The 20,357-nt window shown below is 35.9% G+C and overlaps 1 protein-coding gene across 2 annotated transcripts in view; it reads left to right on the forward strand.

The window, feature by feature from the left end:
* Window positions 1-17,000, forward strand: part of DARS1 (aspartyl-tRNA synthetase 1) — a 43,124-nt gene extending 26,124 nt beyond the window's left edge. For both annotated transcript variants that reach the window (XM_065671295.1, XM_065671294.1), the window contains exons 8-16: window positions 6,656-6,767; window positions 8,721-8,855; window positions 10,060-10,207; window positions 11,106-11,252; window positions 12,258-12,300; window positions 12,971-13,051; window positions 13,676-13,787; window positions 14,603-14,674; window positions 16,418-17,000. In XM_065671295.1, coding sequence (XP_065527367.1) covers window positions 6,656-6,767; window positions 8,721-8,855; window positions 10,060-10,207; window positions 11,106-11,252; window positions 12,258-12,300; window positions 12,971-13,051; window positions 13,676-13,787; window positions 14,603-14,674; window positions 16,418-16,509 — 942 coding nt within the window. In that variant the 3' untranslated portion in view covers window positions 16,510-17,000. The remainder of the gene's footprint in view (window positions 1-6,655; window positions 6,768-8,720; window positions 8,856-10,059; window positions 10,208-11,105; window positions 11,253-12,257; window positions 12,301-12,970; window positions 13,052-13,675; window positions 13,788-14,602; window positions 14,675-16,417) is intronic.
* Window positions 17,001-20,357: the final 3,357 nt, after the last annotated feature.

The raw sequence follows: 20,357 nt of genomic DNA on the forward strand, positions 1-20,357 counted from the left end.
AAGTGGATGCTGCTATGACCTTTTATAACTTGTATGTCCCAACCAGTGTCAGTACACCATTTATTCAGCAGTATTTGGCACCTTGTTTTGAGGTCTGAACCTTAATTCTGCCTTCTGCAGAAGCTGTTTTTCTCCTTGGTTCCAACAGCTGGTGCTGTGTGGTGTGAAACAGCTACTTCATGCTGAACAGGAATTCACGGTAACTTTTTATGAAATTGAATGAAGTGTCAAATCTCAGTACTTCAGTGCTTTATGGTTCATCCTCTGCATGCACCTGTGGCTGGGTGTAATCTGGCCACAGCTTTCCCTAAATTAGGCTTAGGTATCTATCTTAACTTCCTCCTATGTACAGGAAGAGTTTCTGTCTCTGACTGAGGAACATTTCTGCATGTTTGTTTCACATTCCATTATTTGTTTCAGAACAAAAGCAGATTATTTTGGAACAGCAGGCTCATGCCTATTCATGTTTGCGTTTTTTTTTTTTTTCTGCAGAAGCTTTGCTTATGCAAAAGAAGATTCTAAATAATAATGTGTTACTTTGACTTGTGTTTTTTAAGAGGAAGACCTGAATTAGTAGACGAAGTATTTAATGGAGAAAGGGGAAATTCCAGTGAGAACATGTGCTTATATGTATGTACACAACCTAAGCGCTGTATGTAGTGGAATCACAAGAGCAGGGACACAAAGGCAGTTTGTCTTTCAAAATAACTGAACAACCCCCCCCCAAAAAAAAAACAAACCAAAAACAGAAACAAAAAAAAAAAAACCAAACAAAAAAAATTGATTTTCAGTGATTTGGTTGGATAGACTGGAGCTGTATTTCAGAAATGGGAGTTCAGAGAACCACTACTGTTTCAAGTGCACTGCATAAGTAGGCATGATCTAAGGAGGATTAGAAGACACAATCTTTTAAAAGCTTGGAGATACCTGAAACCATTGGTAGCCACTGCTGTCCCATACCTCTTCCTTCTAGGAAAGCCAAATCATGGCCAGGAGGGAAGAAATGTTAACAGAGTGGTTCTGACATAGATATTGAAATGATCTGTTCCTACAAGTGTGGGAGGAAGTCCAGCCACAGATACATGTGCCATCTAGTTCTGGTTTCCTCAGTGCCCCAGTTTTTTAAAGAAGAAGGAGGTCATCAAACATAAAAAATAGAGATACTTTTTTTTTTTTGTTATGTTTTTTAAATTTAACAAACTAAATGCATAGATCGTGGCTAGACTTAGACTAAAAAAAGTCCTTAAATAGAACTATAATTATTGTCCATTTAAATACAGTATTTAAAGTAGTTAAGCAGTTTAACTGTTTTAAGTAGTTACAATGAGTTCATTAGATAGGGCTAAATTGTGATAAAGTGGAGCTGTGAAACTCAGTTATTGCATCAATGAAAGGGACTGGATTTCAGAAGACAGCATTACTCTATCCAGCTATGATGTATAAAAAGGAGAGTGTGATTATGATGCAAAAGGAGTACAATTAATTATAAGGAAATTGTATTAATGGAGATTTAATATGCAGAGTATTCTACAAAGATTGCAAGACTTTCATGCTTGTGTACATGTGAAAATAGACCAAGTTGTGCCCTGTATTTTAAACAGTCTTGCATTTTGTTGCTGACAAAGATCTTCCAGAGGTGCCTGATAGTTTTATTTGAGGTTAAGGATGGGAAGTACTTAAATGCCAAGATCCCAAGCTATTGCTGTAGTTGTCACTCTGATGGTGAGGTAAAAGGGTGATTATTTAAGGTGGAGGGGTTTAAAAATCCTTTTCAAAGAATCATGACTGAGAAGGAATGAATTTGTTCCTGGTGGGGTAACTCATAAAATACAGATCACAAACTTGTGGAGTAGAAAAATCAGGGGTGTAGAGATAGGAGAGCTGGTAAGAAGAAAGAGTCCTTGTATAGACCAGATTTTCTTTCAAATATGAGGAAGCAATGACCTACATATCTGTTTTGCATGATAGCTGAATAAAAGTCAAACCGGTTGATTCTAGAGCTGTTTGATTTACCATTCCTTTATTGGAACAATTAAAAAAGGCAAATTGGAGCACTGATTGTGTTTTTAGATCTTTCCTTCTATGATTCTGCTGTTCTTAACTGAAGTATTCGTTTCATGAAGATATGTGGTAAGTGTAAAACAAGAAAAGATGAAAAGTGAAACGCTGATTTTTGGGCTTTGCTTCTTTGTTTTCATCTGAAATAAAAATCAATTCAGGTTCATCCGGTTTTAACAATGGACCTGACTGATTTCCTTACTCTGTCTTATTTTTTATGTCCAGTAGGGTTTTTATCTTAACAGTATCACTCCAGATTTGATTTGAATTATGCACATTATGCAGTCCTGATTCTATAATTGTGTCTGCTAATGCACAGCTCATTGAGACCAAAGCATGGTCTTTATAGGGTCAACATTATCCTATTTAAACTGCTCAGGGCAAAGCATCAACATTAAACTCTATCTCTAGTTGTTAGATGATAATCCAGCAGTACACTGATCTTAATGCAATTTTGCTTTCTTTTTTTTTTCTTTTTTTTTCCAAAATACTTGATTACTTAAAGCTTGATTTCATTGTGTTGAATTCAGTTTACTAATTGCAAAAGCTGTGTTTTTCCTCACTGAATTCAAGCTGTAATGAACAAGCAGATGTACAGTTTATTTTACTGTGGGTAGTGGTTTGGTAGTGAAGACATAACACAGTCCCAGTCATTTAGACAAGAGACTTCATATCTTCATATTATATCATTACTTCATATATTCATATTATATCAATATAAGTAATATTGAAATTTGAATAAGGGTTTACTTCAGTCACTTTGGGGTTAAATGTTACTTAACAGAAATCGTATTTTGTAGCAAAAACCTTCTTTTCTCATATATAGTAGAGAAATTGCAAAAATATTTAAAACAATGTGTATTACTTAAAAGAATATTGCTTGTATTATTTTCCCTTTTTATTTAGCCTACTTAATGTATGTAGTGATTTTTCATGGCAGAAGATAGCTAGTTAACAGCAGGCACACACAAAAGCAAAACTGAGGTGAGAGTGGAACAGTCTACAGCTGACATGAAAGTAAAAAGAAAAGTTCACAACTTTGCGCGTGTATGTGCCTCAGTCGCACCTCTTTGAGATAGGATCACATAAGGTGTTAACTGTCCTCAATTCTGTTGAGCACATTTGTTGGTCTCTGGCAGCTTACATGGCTATTATTCTAACACTGCAGCTTGTGCCAAATGAAATGTGATAATTGTTTTTATAATCTTGCTTTTAGTGTTAAAATACACTCTGTTCTATTATTATAAATATTTTCCTTTGTGATATTTAAATAACAAACACACCGGTGAAACTGGAGTAAGATTATGACCAAAACTCCTATTTCAGGTTTGTTAATTACACATTTTTTTGCTGTTTGCGACAAAGGCGATTATTAGAAATAGTGAGTTTTCATGTAAAATCATCTTAAGTGACATAAGTTTATTTCTGTTTCTGCTTAACTCTTGAAGGAATATTTGCCGTAGTCTCAGATGAGATGGTTAGTCAATATGTATGTGAAAGAGTTCATATTAAAGTAAATACTACAGGAAAAGAATAAATACTACAGGAAAAGAATAAACACTACAGGAAAAGAATGTCATGGCAAAATCTTTTTAAGGCAAAGGTGAAAATGGATTCATTTTGACAGCTGTCTCTGTCTTACAACAGTTTGTTGTGTTGTACCCAAGTGTTGGTAGCTCACATGGTAATGGTGTTACCTACCATAGTACAAAACTTTGTAATACACATACCAGCATCTCATTTAAAGAGATGCTGGATAGACGACATAACAGCTTGCATTATTTTCTTCAGATAAATTCACTCTTTTTTTTCCTAAAAAATTATACCAGCGCAAAGGATGTAATTAAATCTGAAAAATTTTGCTTCATGTGTAGATACAGAGCCATCTTTGGCAAGCTGTAGTGGCACATAAAACTTCTGAGGTCATGCATTTGGCTCCACTGCACACTGAGTTACGGTTCTTCAGGAGCTTGTCTCAGACATCTTACTGGTGTGTTTCTTATCAGGAGACTGCAGTAGAATCATGGAATCAACTAGGTTGGAAATGACCTTTAAGATAATCAACTCCAACCACGACTGCCAAGCCCACCACTAAACCATATCACTTAAGGCCTCATCTACACATTTTTTGAACACTTCAGGAATGGTGAGTCCACTACTTCCCTGGGCAGCCTGTTCCAGGATGTGGTCACCTTCTCTGTGAATAAATTCTTCCTAATATCCAATCTAAAAATCCCCTGGTGCAGTTTGAAGCCATTACCTCTTGTTCTATCACTTGTTATATGGGAGAAGAGATTGACACCCACCTCACTACAACTTCCTTTCTGTAGTTGTAGAGTGTGATAAGGTCCCCCAAGCCTTATTTTTCTCCAGACTGAACAATTCTCTTAGCCATTCCTTGTAAGACTTGTTCTCCAGGCCCTTCACCAGCATCACAAATTCTCAAGTTGCCCTTGTCAGTCTGAATGAACAGACACTGAAACTCAGCTACCTTGGGTAGAAAGCAGAGTGGTCTTGTCAGGTCTAGTTTGCGGTATGGAGAATTGCTGCTTGTGCTTTACTTGGTCTATAGTTAGATGAAACCTTCAGTGTCCAGATCTGTGAATTTGTCTGCTTTCACAAATACTATTTTTTAAGCATAATATATCATTATGGATGAGATTAGGAAGACAAGAGTCTTTGCTCTGCGTCCTCACTAAGCCAGGAGGAATTAACTGTCTGACAAACTACTGTTACTGGAGAACTGTGCTCATTATTGACTGTCTGTGCGCAGTTTTAGGTCAGACCAAGTAATTGCTTTCAGATTAGGTACAGCAACCATTTTTCTTTTTCCTAGGACTGTATGATTTAGGACTGCGTTCTTACCTGCTCTGGCATGAAACTTGGTGTTGGTTCATCAGAAGGGGAGCGAAGAAAATGTTACTATCCTGCTTTAAATAAATGTGATGCATTTTCTCTCTTAGTATTTTTTGAAATTTATCTAATTTATCAAAACTTGTATTGGTAAACCCAAACAAGTTGTCATCTCTTGGAAAATGTCTTTCATCTTCTAAGTAGGAGATGGTTAAAAAAAAAAAAACCCAAAACAACCCAAATAACCCTTTGAATCATCCCAGTGCTTCCATGTAATACTAGCAAATTATACTCAGAACTCAGGCAAAGTCTTAGCATATGTCTGATTCTGGGAGAACCATGTAGAAAAGGTGAAAAAGTTTGAGGGTACTTTTGTAACTGTTGCTCAAAACCTCATTGCCTTCATTTTGAAAGTAGTGGGAGTAGTGGCTGTGGGTAATGCTATCAGACAGTGAGAGCTGCTAGCTGTTATTTACTAGTCTGAACCACTTATACTCCTGAGATACTTTATCAGTCAGCTAAAAGTGCAAATACCTCCAAATTACTGCAGATCTGCAGCATTATTACAGTTTTCTCTTTTGGTTTTTCAGTGAAGCACTATCTTTATCTTGCAGAGACGACGGATGTAGCTTTATTTCAACATATCTGCTGACTGGCTGTCTAAATTTGGATGCTTATATAATTTGTTTTGGTTGGGGGTTTTTTGTTTTGTGGTTTTGTAGGAGTCATGTGAAAAAGCCCACAAGGCTCTTTTTACGCTAACTGAAAAGTCAGGTACCTTTCAGAAAGGAGAAGTAAACAGTGCTGTGACGCAGATTGTCGTAAAGAACTGCTCTTAGTTGTTTGCAAGAATTCAGTAGGTTTTATATACGCTTCTAGGCTGCTAACTGTCAGGCCTTCAATGCTGCAAGCACAAAATCAGATATGGGTTCAGTGTTGACATATTGCAGTGTTTTCAGTATTCACTAAGGGCTTTTTTTTGTTTCTTCACGCTAAAGCCCAAGAACATTACAGGAACATTTAGTGTAGGTACTTACTAATGAGATAAGTAGCTCAACTGTGTCATATACATAAACAAAAAGATGATGATCAATTCAGCTAAATCTACCTTTTTTTTTTTTTCCCCAACTAAATGTACTTTGGGAGTAAATTTTGAAAAGACAGAACTGCAGTTCACATTATCAGGTGTTTTGTGGACTGCTTTAAATGCTGAGAGTTTAGACCTTGGATTTGGGATGGTTTTGTGGAAGTGTTGTACATGGTTAACATGTGGTTGTGTTTTTACATGCAAAATGTTGTATTTGATAGCCTTTAATAGACACAAATATTTCTACCTCATGTTAAGTTACTGATGGCTTTGCCTTTATCGTATGCTGTATGTTACTCTAGCTGCTCTAGTTCAGTGTGCTGAAAGCTTTTTAATAGGTTTAGTGGTTTTGTTCAATTTCTCACTATAAAATCTTTATTTTCAGAAGCATATAATAAGTAATTATGTAAATGTAAAACTGTCCATAGTGTCTCCTTTATAACTGAATATGCCATAAATTGAAATGAAGGGTTTCTCTTGTTTCCTTTACTCTTTCTGTGTAATGAACAGTTACCTATTTGCACTTCTCTCTGTTTAGGCAAATACGTTAATCAAGTGCTCCTAAGACAAGAGATGCGTCCTCTTTCTAGCTCTCCAGAAAAATTAACAGTCAGGAAAAGCTAACTTAGGATTCATTATTTTATCTTCTTCTTACAGACCTCTACCAGTCAGGCAATCTTCTGCCTTCAGTCTGGAATTTGTCAGCTTTTCCGAGAAACTCTTATTCGCAAGGGATTTGTGGAAATTCAGACTCCTAAAATCATTTCAGGTAATGTATATGTGATCCAGCAGCTACAGGTCATTTTCTTTTAGAGTTGCTCAGCATAACTGTAAAAAATTTAGTAAGTTTTTATGTAAAAAACGTAAAATTCTATTTCTAATTTAGATGCAACAAAGCAACCTTCTCCTGATAGGTGTCAAAGTTGTTGTTTACTTTTCTGCTGACTTCAGATGTTAAAGGAATGACAAGACAAATATATATACCTGATTTATATACCTTGCAGTGCATTTAAAGTTTTAATTTGGTTAAATACAGATGTCTGATCATATGCATTGTTCTTCAAATCAGTGATCTCAGTTTTGGATGCTGCCAGTTCCATACCCCATATCAAAAAAAAAACCACCACATTCCACTCTAATTTAGATAAAAAGTAGCTTCCATCGTAAAGAAGTTACAACAAACATATCATGGTATAAAAGATGATACTATACAATATGTCACTTTTTTAGCAAGTGGTGGTAGATTATTTTTCTGAAAGTGTGGCATAACAGCTTCAGCCCAACTTAAAGTCTGGAAATGTATATTCTGCTTCTAGATGATCTACTGTATTGTTCTAAAAAGTTAAATTACTTGATTTACCGATGGATTCTTTTTCCCATCTTATTGGTGTTCTTTGAGGTTTTGTTGATGTTGCTAAGACATGCATAGAAAATGTAGGGGAGAATATTTGTATTTTTGTATGTGCATTCATTCTACATGTACATTTTGCCTACTGAATTTTATACTTTATCTTTTTGAAGACAGCTCTTGACTGAGGTAAAAAAAAGGGCTTTTTAACAAAGTATATGTAAGCAAGTATTCTTTCAATCTGGAAAGTATCGTTGAACTGTAAGTTCAGATAACTTTTTTCCTGCAGACAGTTGAAATGGCATGAAATATTAAAGACTCCCAAGTAGTTTATTTACGTAGGATCTTTGAGGAAGTGTGCTATTCTTACTGTGCAGTGTACCATTGAAAGCAGGCAGGCAAGCATCCTATTGTTTGTATGAGGTCATGTTTTGTAAAAATAACTAAGTTAAGTTGGTGCAGTCTTTACTAAGCTTCCAATTTAAATATCAAAGAAACATTTGTTCTAAGATTCAGTATTTTAAAAGTTACTTGTATTCAAATATAGCTGTAAATATTCACTGAAACCATTTCAGTGGGAGTAGTGGTAATGACAGAAGCAGCATTAATCTCAATTGAATGGTTAGTAATAATAATAATTAGTACTTTACTTACAGTTACCTTAATATTAGAACTTTCAAAGATATTGTTAGCAAGTTAGGCAACTATAACTCTGATATCACACACTGGGAAATGGAAACATAAAGTGACTCAGCTGATAGTTTGGGTAGGCAGTTTGCAGTAAGGGATTCAAATTTGTGTATTCTTGGTTCCTGTTCTCTAAAGGTAACCTTCTAGGAAAACTGCCTCATACTGAGAAAAAGCTTTATACCTTTGGCAGGTGTCCTCTGGTAAATCTAGTTCTGGGTCTGAGAGATATTTATGCCTTCAGTTAGAGAGGATGGTCCTGGCAAAACAGGATATGCACTTTGATCTCGGCATCTGCAGCTAACCCCTGGAAGTCTACGTCACTGGTTTCCACAGAAATGTTGGGCTGCAAGTAGATGTGATGATACAAGCATGCATTCTCTGCTGTTCTTACTCTAAGATGAAGGACAGCTGGGAATAGGTAACATTTTAAACTACATTTACCACATTTACATTTTACTACATTTTAATCTAAATTTGCAGTTTTGCAAGACAATGTATGACAGTCCTGAGCTGCAGAACTTTCTTAGAATTAATGGATTCACATATATCTTTTACCTCTACTATGCTTTGGGGAAAATTGTCCTTCTGATTGCTAAATGTAAGACCAATAGTCAATAAGTCTACGTCAGATACATTTTGTACATTTTTTTTTTTTAACAATTACTGCAAGCATTTGCTTTTCAGCTGCCAGTGAAGGAGGAGCCAATGTGTTTACTGTATCATACTTCAAAAGCAGTGCCTACCTGGCTCAGTCCCCACAGCTGTACAAGCAGATGTGTATATGTGCTGACTTTGAAAAGGTTTTTTGCGTTGGGCCAGGTAAGAAAAGCATTGGTTTATCCAAAGTGTGAAGTGTGCAGTGATGGCTTTTAGCAGCTGTGGTACAAATAAGATAATACACATGCTGAGAACTTTGAATGATTTCACTTAATACAGTTTCACATACAAACATAAATTCAGCTGGGGCACCTAATAAGAGCAAAGTTGATAGAGAAGTTGCTGGAACAAAACTAAAGTACTTGAGTAGTAAAAGTAGAGAACTCATATCCAGTGCCTGCTGTTCTGTGAGGATAAAGACTATAGAGTTACATTGGAAACTGATAATATGATGAAATTAGTAAAACACGGAACAACACTGTGATCACTGAACCCATAGTTTGCTGTTAGTCATGCCCAATAGTAGCCTAGTTGGCTTTAGTTGCCCAGTAGTAAGCAGTTAAAACAAGCAAGCTAGGTTTTATGTGCTTTAGGTTGCATATTGACATATACTTACCCCTTGCTATTGTATGTGTTCCAAACAACTTTATTTGGAAAACATATTCTTTATCTGGACTGTCAGTAGATAATTAAAAAATCAGTAATAGGTTCTCTCTTTCTCAAAAGCTGGTGGGACTTGGCCTTTTTAGGTGGTAATACAGCTTTTAAAATTATTTATTTATTTTTCGTAAGACCTCAAAGACCAGTTCAAAGATATGTAAGCAGGAAATGCTGGAAAACAAATCAACAATAACAGTTTATGCAATTAAAAAAAAAAAAGGCAGGTAATTTGGAAGATCTTAAATTTCTTGCTAATTGCTAACAAATGAGTCATGGTTTATAGGAAGACATGTTTATATTAGACTCATACATCTGGGAAAACCAAACCGAACCGGAGCACACACATGTACAAATCCATTTCCTCTGAAAAAGACAGTTTTCAAATCTGAAAGTCCTTCTGTACCTTAAAAGCTTGTCTGTTTTTACCACTTCTGTCTGTTGGTCTAACAAGAGATACTGCCTTTCTACCAGCCTTGTCTGCCTTGTATGCTTTGAGCACCACAGCTACAATAATGTTGTCACTGTTGTTACAAATGATGCTCCAAGGCAGCTAGTTTTCTTGTTGATTTTCAGTGAGAATTGTCATGTCTGAAGACAGCATTGTCTGTCTAATCCAAATGCTGATGTAATTGATTGTCAGTGTTATTTTTTCAAAGTGGAATGATAATTCCAGGTCAATTAGAATTTCCATTGTTTAATTTTACAGTATTTAGAGCTGAGGACTCCAATACACACAGACACCTGACTGAGTTTGTTGGTCTGGACATTGAAATGGCTTTTAACTATCACTATCATGAAGTGGTAGATGAGATTGCAGATACCTTGGTGCAGATATTCAAGGGACTTCAGGAAAGGTAATGAAAGTGTTTCGATTTCATGAGCAACTTTATGATCTCTTGCATTGTGGTATGAAATGGGTGTTTTATTCTAAGCTTGTCACGTAATCAGTAGTAACTTGATTTACAACAGAACTTCAAAACATTTTTGCTTTACTCTTAACTGTTTGTACCTGACTTAAAGTTCACTCAAACCATAGGGCAGTAAAATATTTTTAGCCCAAGTTGCATCTCCTAGAACATGTTTTCTCTAAGAAAACTTGTTCACTGTTGATGGGCTTCCTAACAGAAATGATCCATCATTAATTTAAAACATCCTTCTTTTTGTGCCACTACAGGTAAACTGACTGTTAGATTTTTAAATTAATATTTGCTGTCTAAGAAAGTTTTTCTGATTTAATTTTATTATAACAGCTTGCATCTCTTCCGTGAAAGCAGCAAAGATTATTTTCCATTATTCACAGTCTAACTCATTGAAAAGTCAGGTCAGAAGTTTAGGAGGTGGTTTTCATTTGCTTACAAATTAGCCTGTCTTGCAAGCAGAAGTGCATATCTTTTCATCTGTGTAGAAGGAATTTTCTTTTTTATATTTAAAATAGGATATTACTTAAAAGAGGACTTTTCTTTACTGGGTAAGTTTGATCTAGTCAGTTATTTCTTACAAAAGGTATAAAATGGAAGTAGTAGTAAAGTATTAACATGTATATTATTGCAATAGATGCATTGATTTACATGAAATATTTCATTAGGATTGTACAGTTACTCCAGAAGTGACTTTAAAACAGTTTTTTATGTTACAAGAGGGACCTCTTGTGGCAAAATTGTATTGCCATTGGAAAATCATTATTGGATGCAAAGAAAGTACATTTCTTGACTGTTTTGCATTTTGCTTCTGTTCTTGTTTCCTTGTATATAGATTCCAAACTGAAATTCAGACAGTGAACAAACAGTTCCCCTGTGAGCCATTTAAGTTTTTGGAGCCAACTCTGAGGCTGGAATACCGTGAAGCTGTGGCCATGCTTAGGGAGGCTGGTATTGAGATGGGTGATGAAGAAGATCTGAGGTACTTTAGCAGTACACAAATGTGTCAGTCTTGTGAAAGTGTCGGTTTTGTACTGTTCAGCTGACAGCCCTCAAGAAGGAACCACAAGCTTATAGAGGAATAAACAGTACTTGATCCAACTCTCTTGACAAATAAATGGAAAGGATATGAAAATAGTCCTTCCTTTTAACATAGACTGTATGTACAAACTCTGAAATCCAAAAAAAAGAAACTTAAAACATAAAGTGAGAGTAACTTGACCTTCTAAGGATAAGAAGCACTTGTTTTTCTAACAGTTACGGTCCTTCGTGTGAATTGTCACATCTTTGAATAGAATTAAACAAAATGATTCTTCAGTCTTAAGGTCTTTCTTGTCAGTGACACATTCCCACTTCTTTCCACCTCTCAGGAAAAAGATTAAGCATGTATGATTGCATTCCCATTGGTTTACCAGAAGATGGGTTTAACTAACTGATTATATAAAAACTTTTAAAAAGACACTTAATAAATTAAAAGGTTTCTGTTCTTCCCTGTAATATATCCAGTACCATTAGGATAATATATGATTTTACAGTTAAATGATCTGCATGTTGAAGAAGTTTCAATCATAAGAGTTTGATAGAGCAAAATAATTTCTTCGGCAACTGCTTATGGTATTTCTCAATTAATTGTGCCTAAGAAGAAATGGCTGCACAAGGTATATGCCAATAGGAAATAGAGTACACAATTCTTCAGTAGTCAGAATATTGGTGAGTAGGAAGTAGTCATATTAAGAGCAAGAATATCTTTAGGTATCAGTTAATTTAAGGGTTTTCTAGGACTAAGACAAAATATTTAGGAACAAAAATAAATATCCTTTATTTCTGAAATTTGTCTGCACAATCCAAAGCATTCAGAAACAAGTACTAGAGTTTCTAAAGGGTAAGGTGCATAAAATCTGTAGCTTGAAATCTTTTTAGCTTTGTGGAGCATATAAACAGCCCAAGTTTAAATCACTTAATTTTAATGGTGATAAATCTTTTTCAGCACACCTAATGAAAAGCTCCTGGGACGCCTGGTAAAGGAAAAGGTAACAATTATTTTAGAATAAATAAATTTGTGATTGAACGTGAAACAATGTCATGGAGTCATTGGGTTGGGATAAATGCCTGCGTCATGTAAAACGACTCTTTACACACTGATCGAGAATACAGTATCTCAAAACATGTAGAAGTTGTGAAGAGTTTGTGATTAGCATAAACATTTTTTAATTGTTGACTCATTCCCATTTTGTTGCTGCTTATTTAATCTACAGACAGTTTTGTCTTTAACATAATAAGCTGTTTCAAACTATTTGCAATCTTCGATATTTATTTGTATCATCTGTTATACTGAGTACACCAAACAGGATAGTATGTTCCAAACCCAGATCTCAATGTAATTAAAACCAACCAACCAAGCAAACCATATTCTAACTAAATTTATAGGAGATGGATAAGTACCTGTTACTACAGAAAAACATTTTACTGCTAAACATTTGTAAATTTACAGTAGTAGTATTGGAAATCTGAAAAATAATACATTACTTCTATTGATAAGCATTATCTTTTTAAGATAATAGTGTTAAATTTGTGGAAAGATATTGGAAGATCTTTTTTCTTCTCTTTCAAAGTTTCACAACATTGGTTATGTCTTCCTCTTTTAATTTGTTCTTTGCATCATTTTCTCTTGTACTAACTGTTTAAATTACCTTCTTTCAGTATGACACAGACTTCTACATTCTTGACAAATATCCTCTTGCTGTGAGGCCTTTTTATACAATGCCAGACCCAGTAAATCCTGTAAGTAAAATTATTTGTTGTTGTTACTGGGTTTTTTTTTTCAGTTTAAACTATTCTGTGTGGGGATAACTTGATGAAATTAAATAAAGTATATTTCTATGATCCACTGTTAAAATTCTGATAACAAGATTAGATCAGTGTTACATGACGTGTAAAATATTTATAGTTACTCATCACTGGTGAAAATACACTGGAAAGAAACAAATCTAGCTAAAGCTAGGAGAACTTTATGGAGAGATCTCCATGGTCAGAACACTGCTGCCATCACTGAAAAGAGGCAAAAACATTCTTCTAGGTTAATAGACACTTTAACAGAAAATATACTTGTAAAAATTGTTGGAAATTCCCCAGTTCATTCCTAAATCCAGGGTAAATATCTTTAGAGCATCTTTTGCTGGGATAACAGAGGGCATGTGCATGAGCTTCAGTTTTTAAAATCAACTCTAGTTTAACGAGAGGAACAAAAGGGATGTAGTTCCTGACCGGACTCCAGATACATTGCAGTCTTACTGCACAACTTTGGATACTTCACTTCAGAAAAGTGAAGTTATTGAGAGGTGCACATTTGCGACGTAAGGATGGAGCATCTGTAGGTGGGAAATAAACTCAGCTTTGTTTTTCCAGAAAAACTCTAACTCTTATGATATGTTCATGAGAGGGGAAGAGATCTTGTCTGGAGCGCAGAGAATTCACGATCCTCAACTGCTGACTGAAAGAGCCCAGCATCACGGCATTGGTAAACAACATGAAACTGAATTTAAAAGAGTATAAATCACGATTGGATTTGTTTCCTTTAAAGGAAGAATTTGGGGCAGAATTTGTTACAAGGGTGGTAGTGCTAAAATCGTCATGCTGTTTCATTCTTAATGCATCTAATTCTGTTTAACCATTTTAATCTAGAGTGGGGCTATTAAGAAGATGGTTAGTTTCCCACCAACACTTCGGTGAAAAGGAATTGTTTCCAAGGACTTTTTAGAGAATGTAATACAGGAAATATATTCAACAGAATGAGGGTAGACAAACAAGTCTCCTTCAGTCATGCCTCTCTCTACTGAACTGAGAGCAGATAAGCAAGTGTCCCTGGTGAAATTTAAAAAAATAAAATCTCAGCAGGGACAAGGCCAGCTAATAGTAGAAGGGTAAATCAGGTGATCACAGGTGTAAAATGTAGGTTAAAATTATGCTTTCAGTGAATGGCAAAAAATGAATAGCTCCCACTCTACCAAAATGGAAAAATAGTTGCTAAATCTTTACTTTCTTACTGCGGTTTATTCAAGAAATCACCATTTTCTGTAAGTCACATGAACAGTTGGGCCTAGCTCTTACTCAGTTCTAGAATTTCTTACCTAAGTTATTAACAGCATTATAAAATCAAAACTATTATAATTTCTAAATAGTCCTGGATAATTTACATGTTTGATGAGTAAAACCACACTGTTAGTTTGTACGTTAACTGGTAAATTTTTTGTTGTGTTTGCAGTTCTCTAGTCACTTGTATGTTTGGTTTGGTGTTCATTAAGCAGGTGAGAAACATGTCTTTTTCCTCTCTAGATTTGGAGAAAATAAAGGCTTATATCGATTCCTTTCGTTTTGGTGCACCTCCACATGCAGGTGGTGGAATAGGTAAGTGTATGTATTTAATTTTTTATTATTTAGTTTCTTATTTATTTTTATTTTATATTTTATATTTATTTTATTTTTTTGTTATTTATTTTGTTATTTTTTATTTTTTCATAAAAATGAGAATAGTAGCCTTATTCGGCAAATGCATGGGGCTGTTTATGATGGAGAATTTAAAATCATAATGGCATGGTCTGGCAAGTTTAAAAAGCAGGTGATCACAAGAAAAAGCGTCCATTTATTAGCCAGGCACATCACTTTCAAATTTGACCAATGAGGAGAATTTAAGGAAGGAAAAAAATACCGCATTATGTATGGATTTATCATTGCCTTCTAATACAAGAAGCTGCTGGTCTCTTAGTGCATTTGATGAAGCTGTTATGTCGTGAGGAGAAATAAGTGATTGCTTGTCATCTTCAGCTATTTGACTGAATATCAATGATCAGTTTGGCTCATGCTAATGGTTTTAGCAAAGGTACTGAGGCTTCATGTCTTGGCTGTATTTTGCGTATTAAAATGAGAAAAGATAGCGTTTAGGTATCTTAATTATAGCAATTTACAGTTATGTACATTGCTTCCATTAGCAGGATGAAACTGTCCATGCATGTGGAAATAGGACACTTTGTAGGTCCTCATCAATAAACACAACTATTTATTTGATTCAGTCTTTCTGCATTTGCCTATTTTTGTAAAGTATATTTAGTACATTCTCAGGATGTTCTCAGATCAGCTAAGTTTGCCTTCAGTAAATGCATTACATTTACGATACGCTATTGAGACAACTGTTTTGAAATACCTACAAGATGATCTACATCTACCTACATCTATGATTATGCAGTACTTGGGAGCCAGAGGAGATGCAGCATTTGCAGATGATCCAAAATTCTTTAGGCCAGTCAGAACTAACATCAAGGAAGCTGAAGTGACATTTCTTCTGCACAGTAAATGCTCCACGTGGTGCATCCCAGAGGTCAATCCAAGTACCAGCCAAACACGAGACGCTGAGAGAATTAAGGCTGGTTTCTAGCTGTTTAACATGGAAATCTTTATACAGGAGGGCAGTGTGTGAGAACCAGTGTGTGTATGGGGATCATCATAGTATGGCTGGGATGCATATGTAGCCCCATGGATTAGGAAGTTTTTCCATGTTCCACAGTACACACATAATAACCTCTAAGATTTCAGGAAGGAAGAAGACAATCACTACTGAAATATTTATTATTATAAAAGATATCAGCAGATAGTTACACAGATACATATTGCTGAATCTACATTTTTTACTGCAGAGAGTTTGGAATAAGCTTCCACAACTGTAGGTTTTTTTCTGTTGTTGCTTATGGCACTTAATGTCTTTTATTCTGAAGCTGTTACGACTGGTTTGGGCTATGCTGCTGTTTACTGTATTCAACATATGGTTCTCCCAATTACCCACCTCCCATTTCAGTGTTCTGTACCATCTTTCTTAAAAGTCCAAAGTGATTCAGAGCAGGGTTGAGTCTCTAGAACCATTGCTTATCGATATACTTTCCAAACGAAGTCTGCATCATGGTATGTAAAATGCCCAGCTTTGGTTCTACTTTCTGCAATGCATACATGCCAGTATTTGGTCACATTACTGTGTGAGGCTGACTATAGGTATAGAATACCAGGCTGGAAGAGACCTCATCTGGTCCAAATACCTTTAGCTTTTTAAGAGTTTCAAACAAATGAGTGGCTATGCTGATGGTGTTTTTTCATTTGTTGTAGGACTGGAAAGAGTAACTATGCTGTACCTAGGGCTGCATAACGTTCGTCAGACCTCCATGTTTCCACGGGATCCCAAACGACTGACACCGTAATGTGAGCTGCTTTTGAAAGTTTGAGATGATTTGCCTTGCAGATATGCTACGATTGAAAGTATTTCCCCTGCTACTGATGAACCTGTATTGAGTATTGTAATACGCAATAAAGAAAAAAAGAACATCTCATTTCCTGAAGTGCTACAATATTTTTTTATCCTTACCTCTTTATTTAAAAGATATTTGAAGAGATCAGGACTTTTGTATTGGAAACTGTGCATTGATTTGAGCATTTGATTTGAGCATTGTAATATCCAATTAAAAAAAAAAATTAAAAATCTCATTTCCTAAAGTGCCACATTTTTTTTTTTTTAATCCTTAGCTTTTTATTTAAAGGACAGTATTTTAACAGATCAGGACTCTTTGTACTGGAAACTCTGCACATTTTTAATGAAAATGTGATACATTGAGTTAGTATTCTGGTGTCACATTAAATTGTATCATGTTTCTACATTTTAATAAATTATGCAATAAAAATTCCGCTGTTTTAACTTATGTCAGCAAAATTGAATATTCTGAAGTAAATTTCTGAATGGGGAGGAAGGCAGCCAGTTGTTAATTTAAATGAGTGTTACGTAGAGAAGCAGGTGAGAAAAGGAACAGGCTTAAAAAAATACTCATATGAAATTGTGAAAATCAATTGCAATAAATCTCTCAAAGTAAATTAGATGCAGTGTCTGTCTGTATGGCTTTTGATCTGTATCCTCAAGATAATAGTTGACCAAGAGTCAGTTCGGGTTTTGTTTTTTTGGGGTTTTTTTTAGGCCTGTTCTTTATGTCCATTCTCAAATGGACAAAAGGTTACACACACTCATAGAATACACAAGGATATGTTATACTCAGAAAATAAATGAATGGTGAGTTTGAGAGCAGATCAGCCTCTAGGGTAACAGACAAAAATCAGCAAGGATTTAATGTGTCTATTGCCAATGAAAGAAAAGCAAATAATGTAAGCCAACCTATTTCAGGGTTTGTTTTTTTCACTTGTAAGTGCTGTGAACAGCCCAGTTGTTGTACATCTAGAGAACTGAGTGTTTCTGGAAGTCAGAGTACTTCCAAAATTCTTTCTAGACATCCTTTTTCTCAAATGAACCACTTACTTGAACCTCCTGAATTTGCAATGATGTACAAAGCTACTTCTCTTCCTCCTCCCAACCAGACATCTGTGACCTGCATTTGGAGAGGAACCAGTGTCTGAACTTTCCTTTTATAGACCTCATCTGATAGTTGTTTTTCAAATTTAAAACGTTTTTGTAGGTGTGGCTGCCAAAGTGCAAAGGATTAAGTTGCTTACTTGGGCATTGCAATGGAGTTACTCTAATATTCATACGTATTTGTAATTCCCGACCTAATTTTTGCTTCACATATTACATGATAAAAGTTTCATTAGGAGGTATGGTTTAGAAAGTCTGTTATTGTTGCTACCTTGATTTTTAAATGTCAGAGAAGTCACATATTGGTTATGCTACAAAAAGGTCAGCAAGGCTGTGTATAAATTGTGTAGAATTTCACAAAAGGGCAAATCATCTTTTGCAGCTGCCACTGAACAAGACTTAATTTTAATGTTTTGTGACAAGAGTTCTCCATTAGAAAACAATCATACTAAAGGTCAGTTAGGTAAAGTAATGGAAATGTCAACGTTAAGCTTACTTTAGAAGTCACACAACTCAAGGAATAAAATACTTTGCAGCTCTGCTTATGAGTCTGATGTAATTAATTTGCTATGGAATATTCCCCAAATTATTAACTTTAAAATCTTAACAGTGTACCCAGATGTACTTTACAAAGTTAAGTGGATTACAAACACGTCTTATCACCACAGACAACTTAGTGATGAATCCAAGTTTCAAAACAGTTGTTTTTTTCAGCCAAGCCAACTGGAATTAATTTAATTACCTTTATTCATACAGAACCAGCAGTGTATCCCACATCGGAAGTGCATCCTTCTAATAAGGATCAAAATTACTGACTTACATTTCATGCCAAGTGAAAAACCTGTTTCTTGCTCTAGATTTAGCAGCAAGTTTTGTGCGTACGTTCCTGTAACAACTGTGCTTATCCCTCATGCAAGAGTTATTTGAGCTCATGTTGTAGTTTGGTTTATTCACTTTGGCTGCACAAGAACGAGAATTCTGATGGAGGCCCTAATTCCTCTATATGCAGAATCCTTTCATGCAGTTTTTCTTAGCTAACTGAAAATAATTATGATCATAAATCAAAATGCATTTGTCCTCAGTGTAATCTGAATGGGATACTTTAGTGGGAGCTGCACATTATTAGAACTCTTCTTGAAACCTTGCAAATAGTAATTTCAGAACTTTATGTTGCTTTGATAGGTGGCAACTCTGGTTTGGTAGTTCTGGAAAAAATCAAACCCATATAGTCGTGTGTTTCCATTAAGGTGCAGTAAATTAAGCGCTTTACATGCAGTCCACATCGCTGCTGCTCCTCCACCAGTTAAAATGTTTTCTTTTTTATCTCTTTCATGATCTACAGTGGTAATTACACTTGTGTAATTTTTTTAAACTAAGGAACCATAAAGGATATTGGCAAGGGAGTCATCTGCTCAAAACAAACACAAAGCTTCAGTCTGCTTCTGAAGTTTAACTACATTTTCCTGTGGAAACCCATCTGTGTTCACTGAGCTGTCTGAATCTGCCCAGCAGGAAGAAGGAGGACTCAGGCTGTTCTCCTGGAAGCAAAGTGCAGGACTGGCTCCAGCTGGCACACACCTCGTGGGGGTTAACCTCGGTGGGCAGCTTAGTACCACCACTGCTTGCTCTCTGCCCACTGGGCCGGGGGAAGAGAAAGGAATTGTAAAAGCGGAAAACTTTGTGCTTCCACCCCAGGCCAGTCAATTCCAGGTGCATTGAACACCCCTCCAGGTAAAAGCAAATTGTGGCCTGCACTCTGCTGCCAAAGGGAGGGAGGAGAACACATTAGCAACATCCATTGTGGCACGCCACTTGGCTGCCTTGGACTCCAGTGCATACTGGGTTTCCAGCATGTCTCGTGGAGTGGCACAATTTCATTCAGGCCACAGGAGTCTACTGCTAGCTTCCACCCCCTGCACCCTGCGTCTGCCATGGGTCCCCTTTGAGCATGTTCCTATGTGCCAAAAAGAGAGCCTGGAAAACCAGCATGTTTTCTTGACAGCCATCTCTAGAGTACACAGCTTGTCCAAATGCATTTTAATTATTCACTATTTGTGTTTTACTATTATTTGCATGCATTTTCTATGTGGAATTTATTCACTGCGAGTTTTTAAAAATTACCAAGTTCAACTATTTTCTTATTTTCTTTGGATTTAAAAGAGCATGCAAGCATAGGATAAACTGTAACCAGTTGTACCCTCTTTCTTCTACTTTGCTAACTTTTAACTGGTAGCTGTCTTGAAACAGAAAAAAAACCAACCAGCCAACCAAAAATCTCCAAAAGCTGTAATCATGCACTAAAGCACAACAGTCTGCATTAAAATAATACCAGCTGTAAAACAAAAAAGACTAACCCAGCCAGAAACTTTAACCTGCACAATGAAAAGTGAGTGAACCATGCAGAGCTGAATCTTGCTACACCCCATAAACCCCAAATTGCCAGGCAGCCTTTCCATTGTGCAATTAGAAGTCTCTGTTCACTAAATGGCAAGTGCACTGCAATATGAAATAACAGTACTGCAGGAAGCTTGTGCAGCTAGGGCTTTTTAAAGCCTTTCAGAACTGAGAGTCAGCCGTTAGCTGCAGTAATTACAGCAAAGTTCCCAGTTAGGCAGAGATTAATGACTTTGCAGGTGGCAGAGCAGTTCTAAGCAATTTTTCATAGATACTGAAACGGTTCCCACTGGCAGGCAA

This window comes from Lathamus discolor, chromosome 3 (genome assembly GCF_037157495.1).
Source record: "Lathamus discolor isolate bLatDis1 chromosome 3, bLatDis1.hap1, whole genome shotgun sequence".
Lineage (NCBI taxonomy): Eukaryota > Metazoa > Chordata > Aves > Psittaciformes > Psittacidae > Lathamus > Lathamus discolor.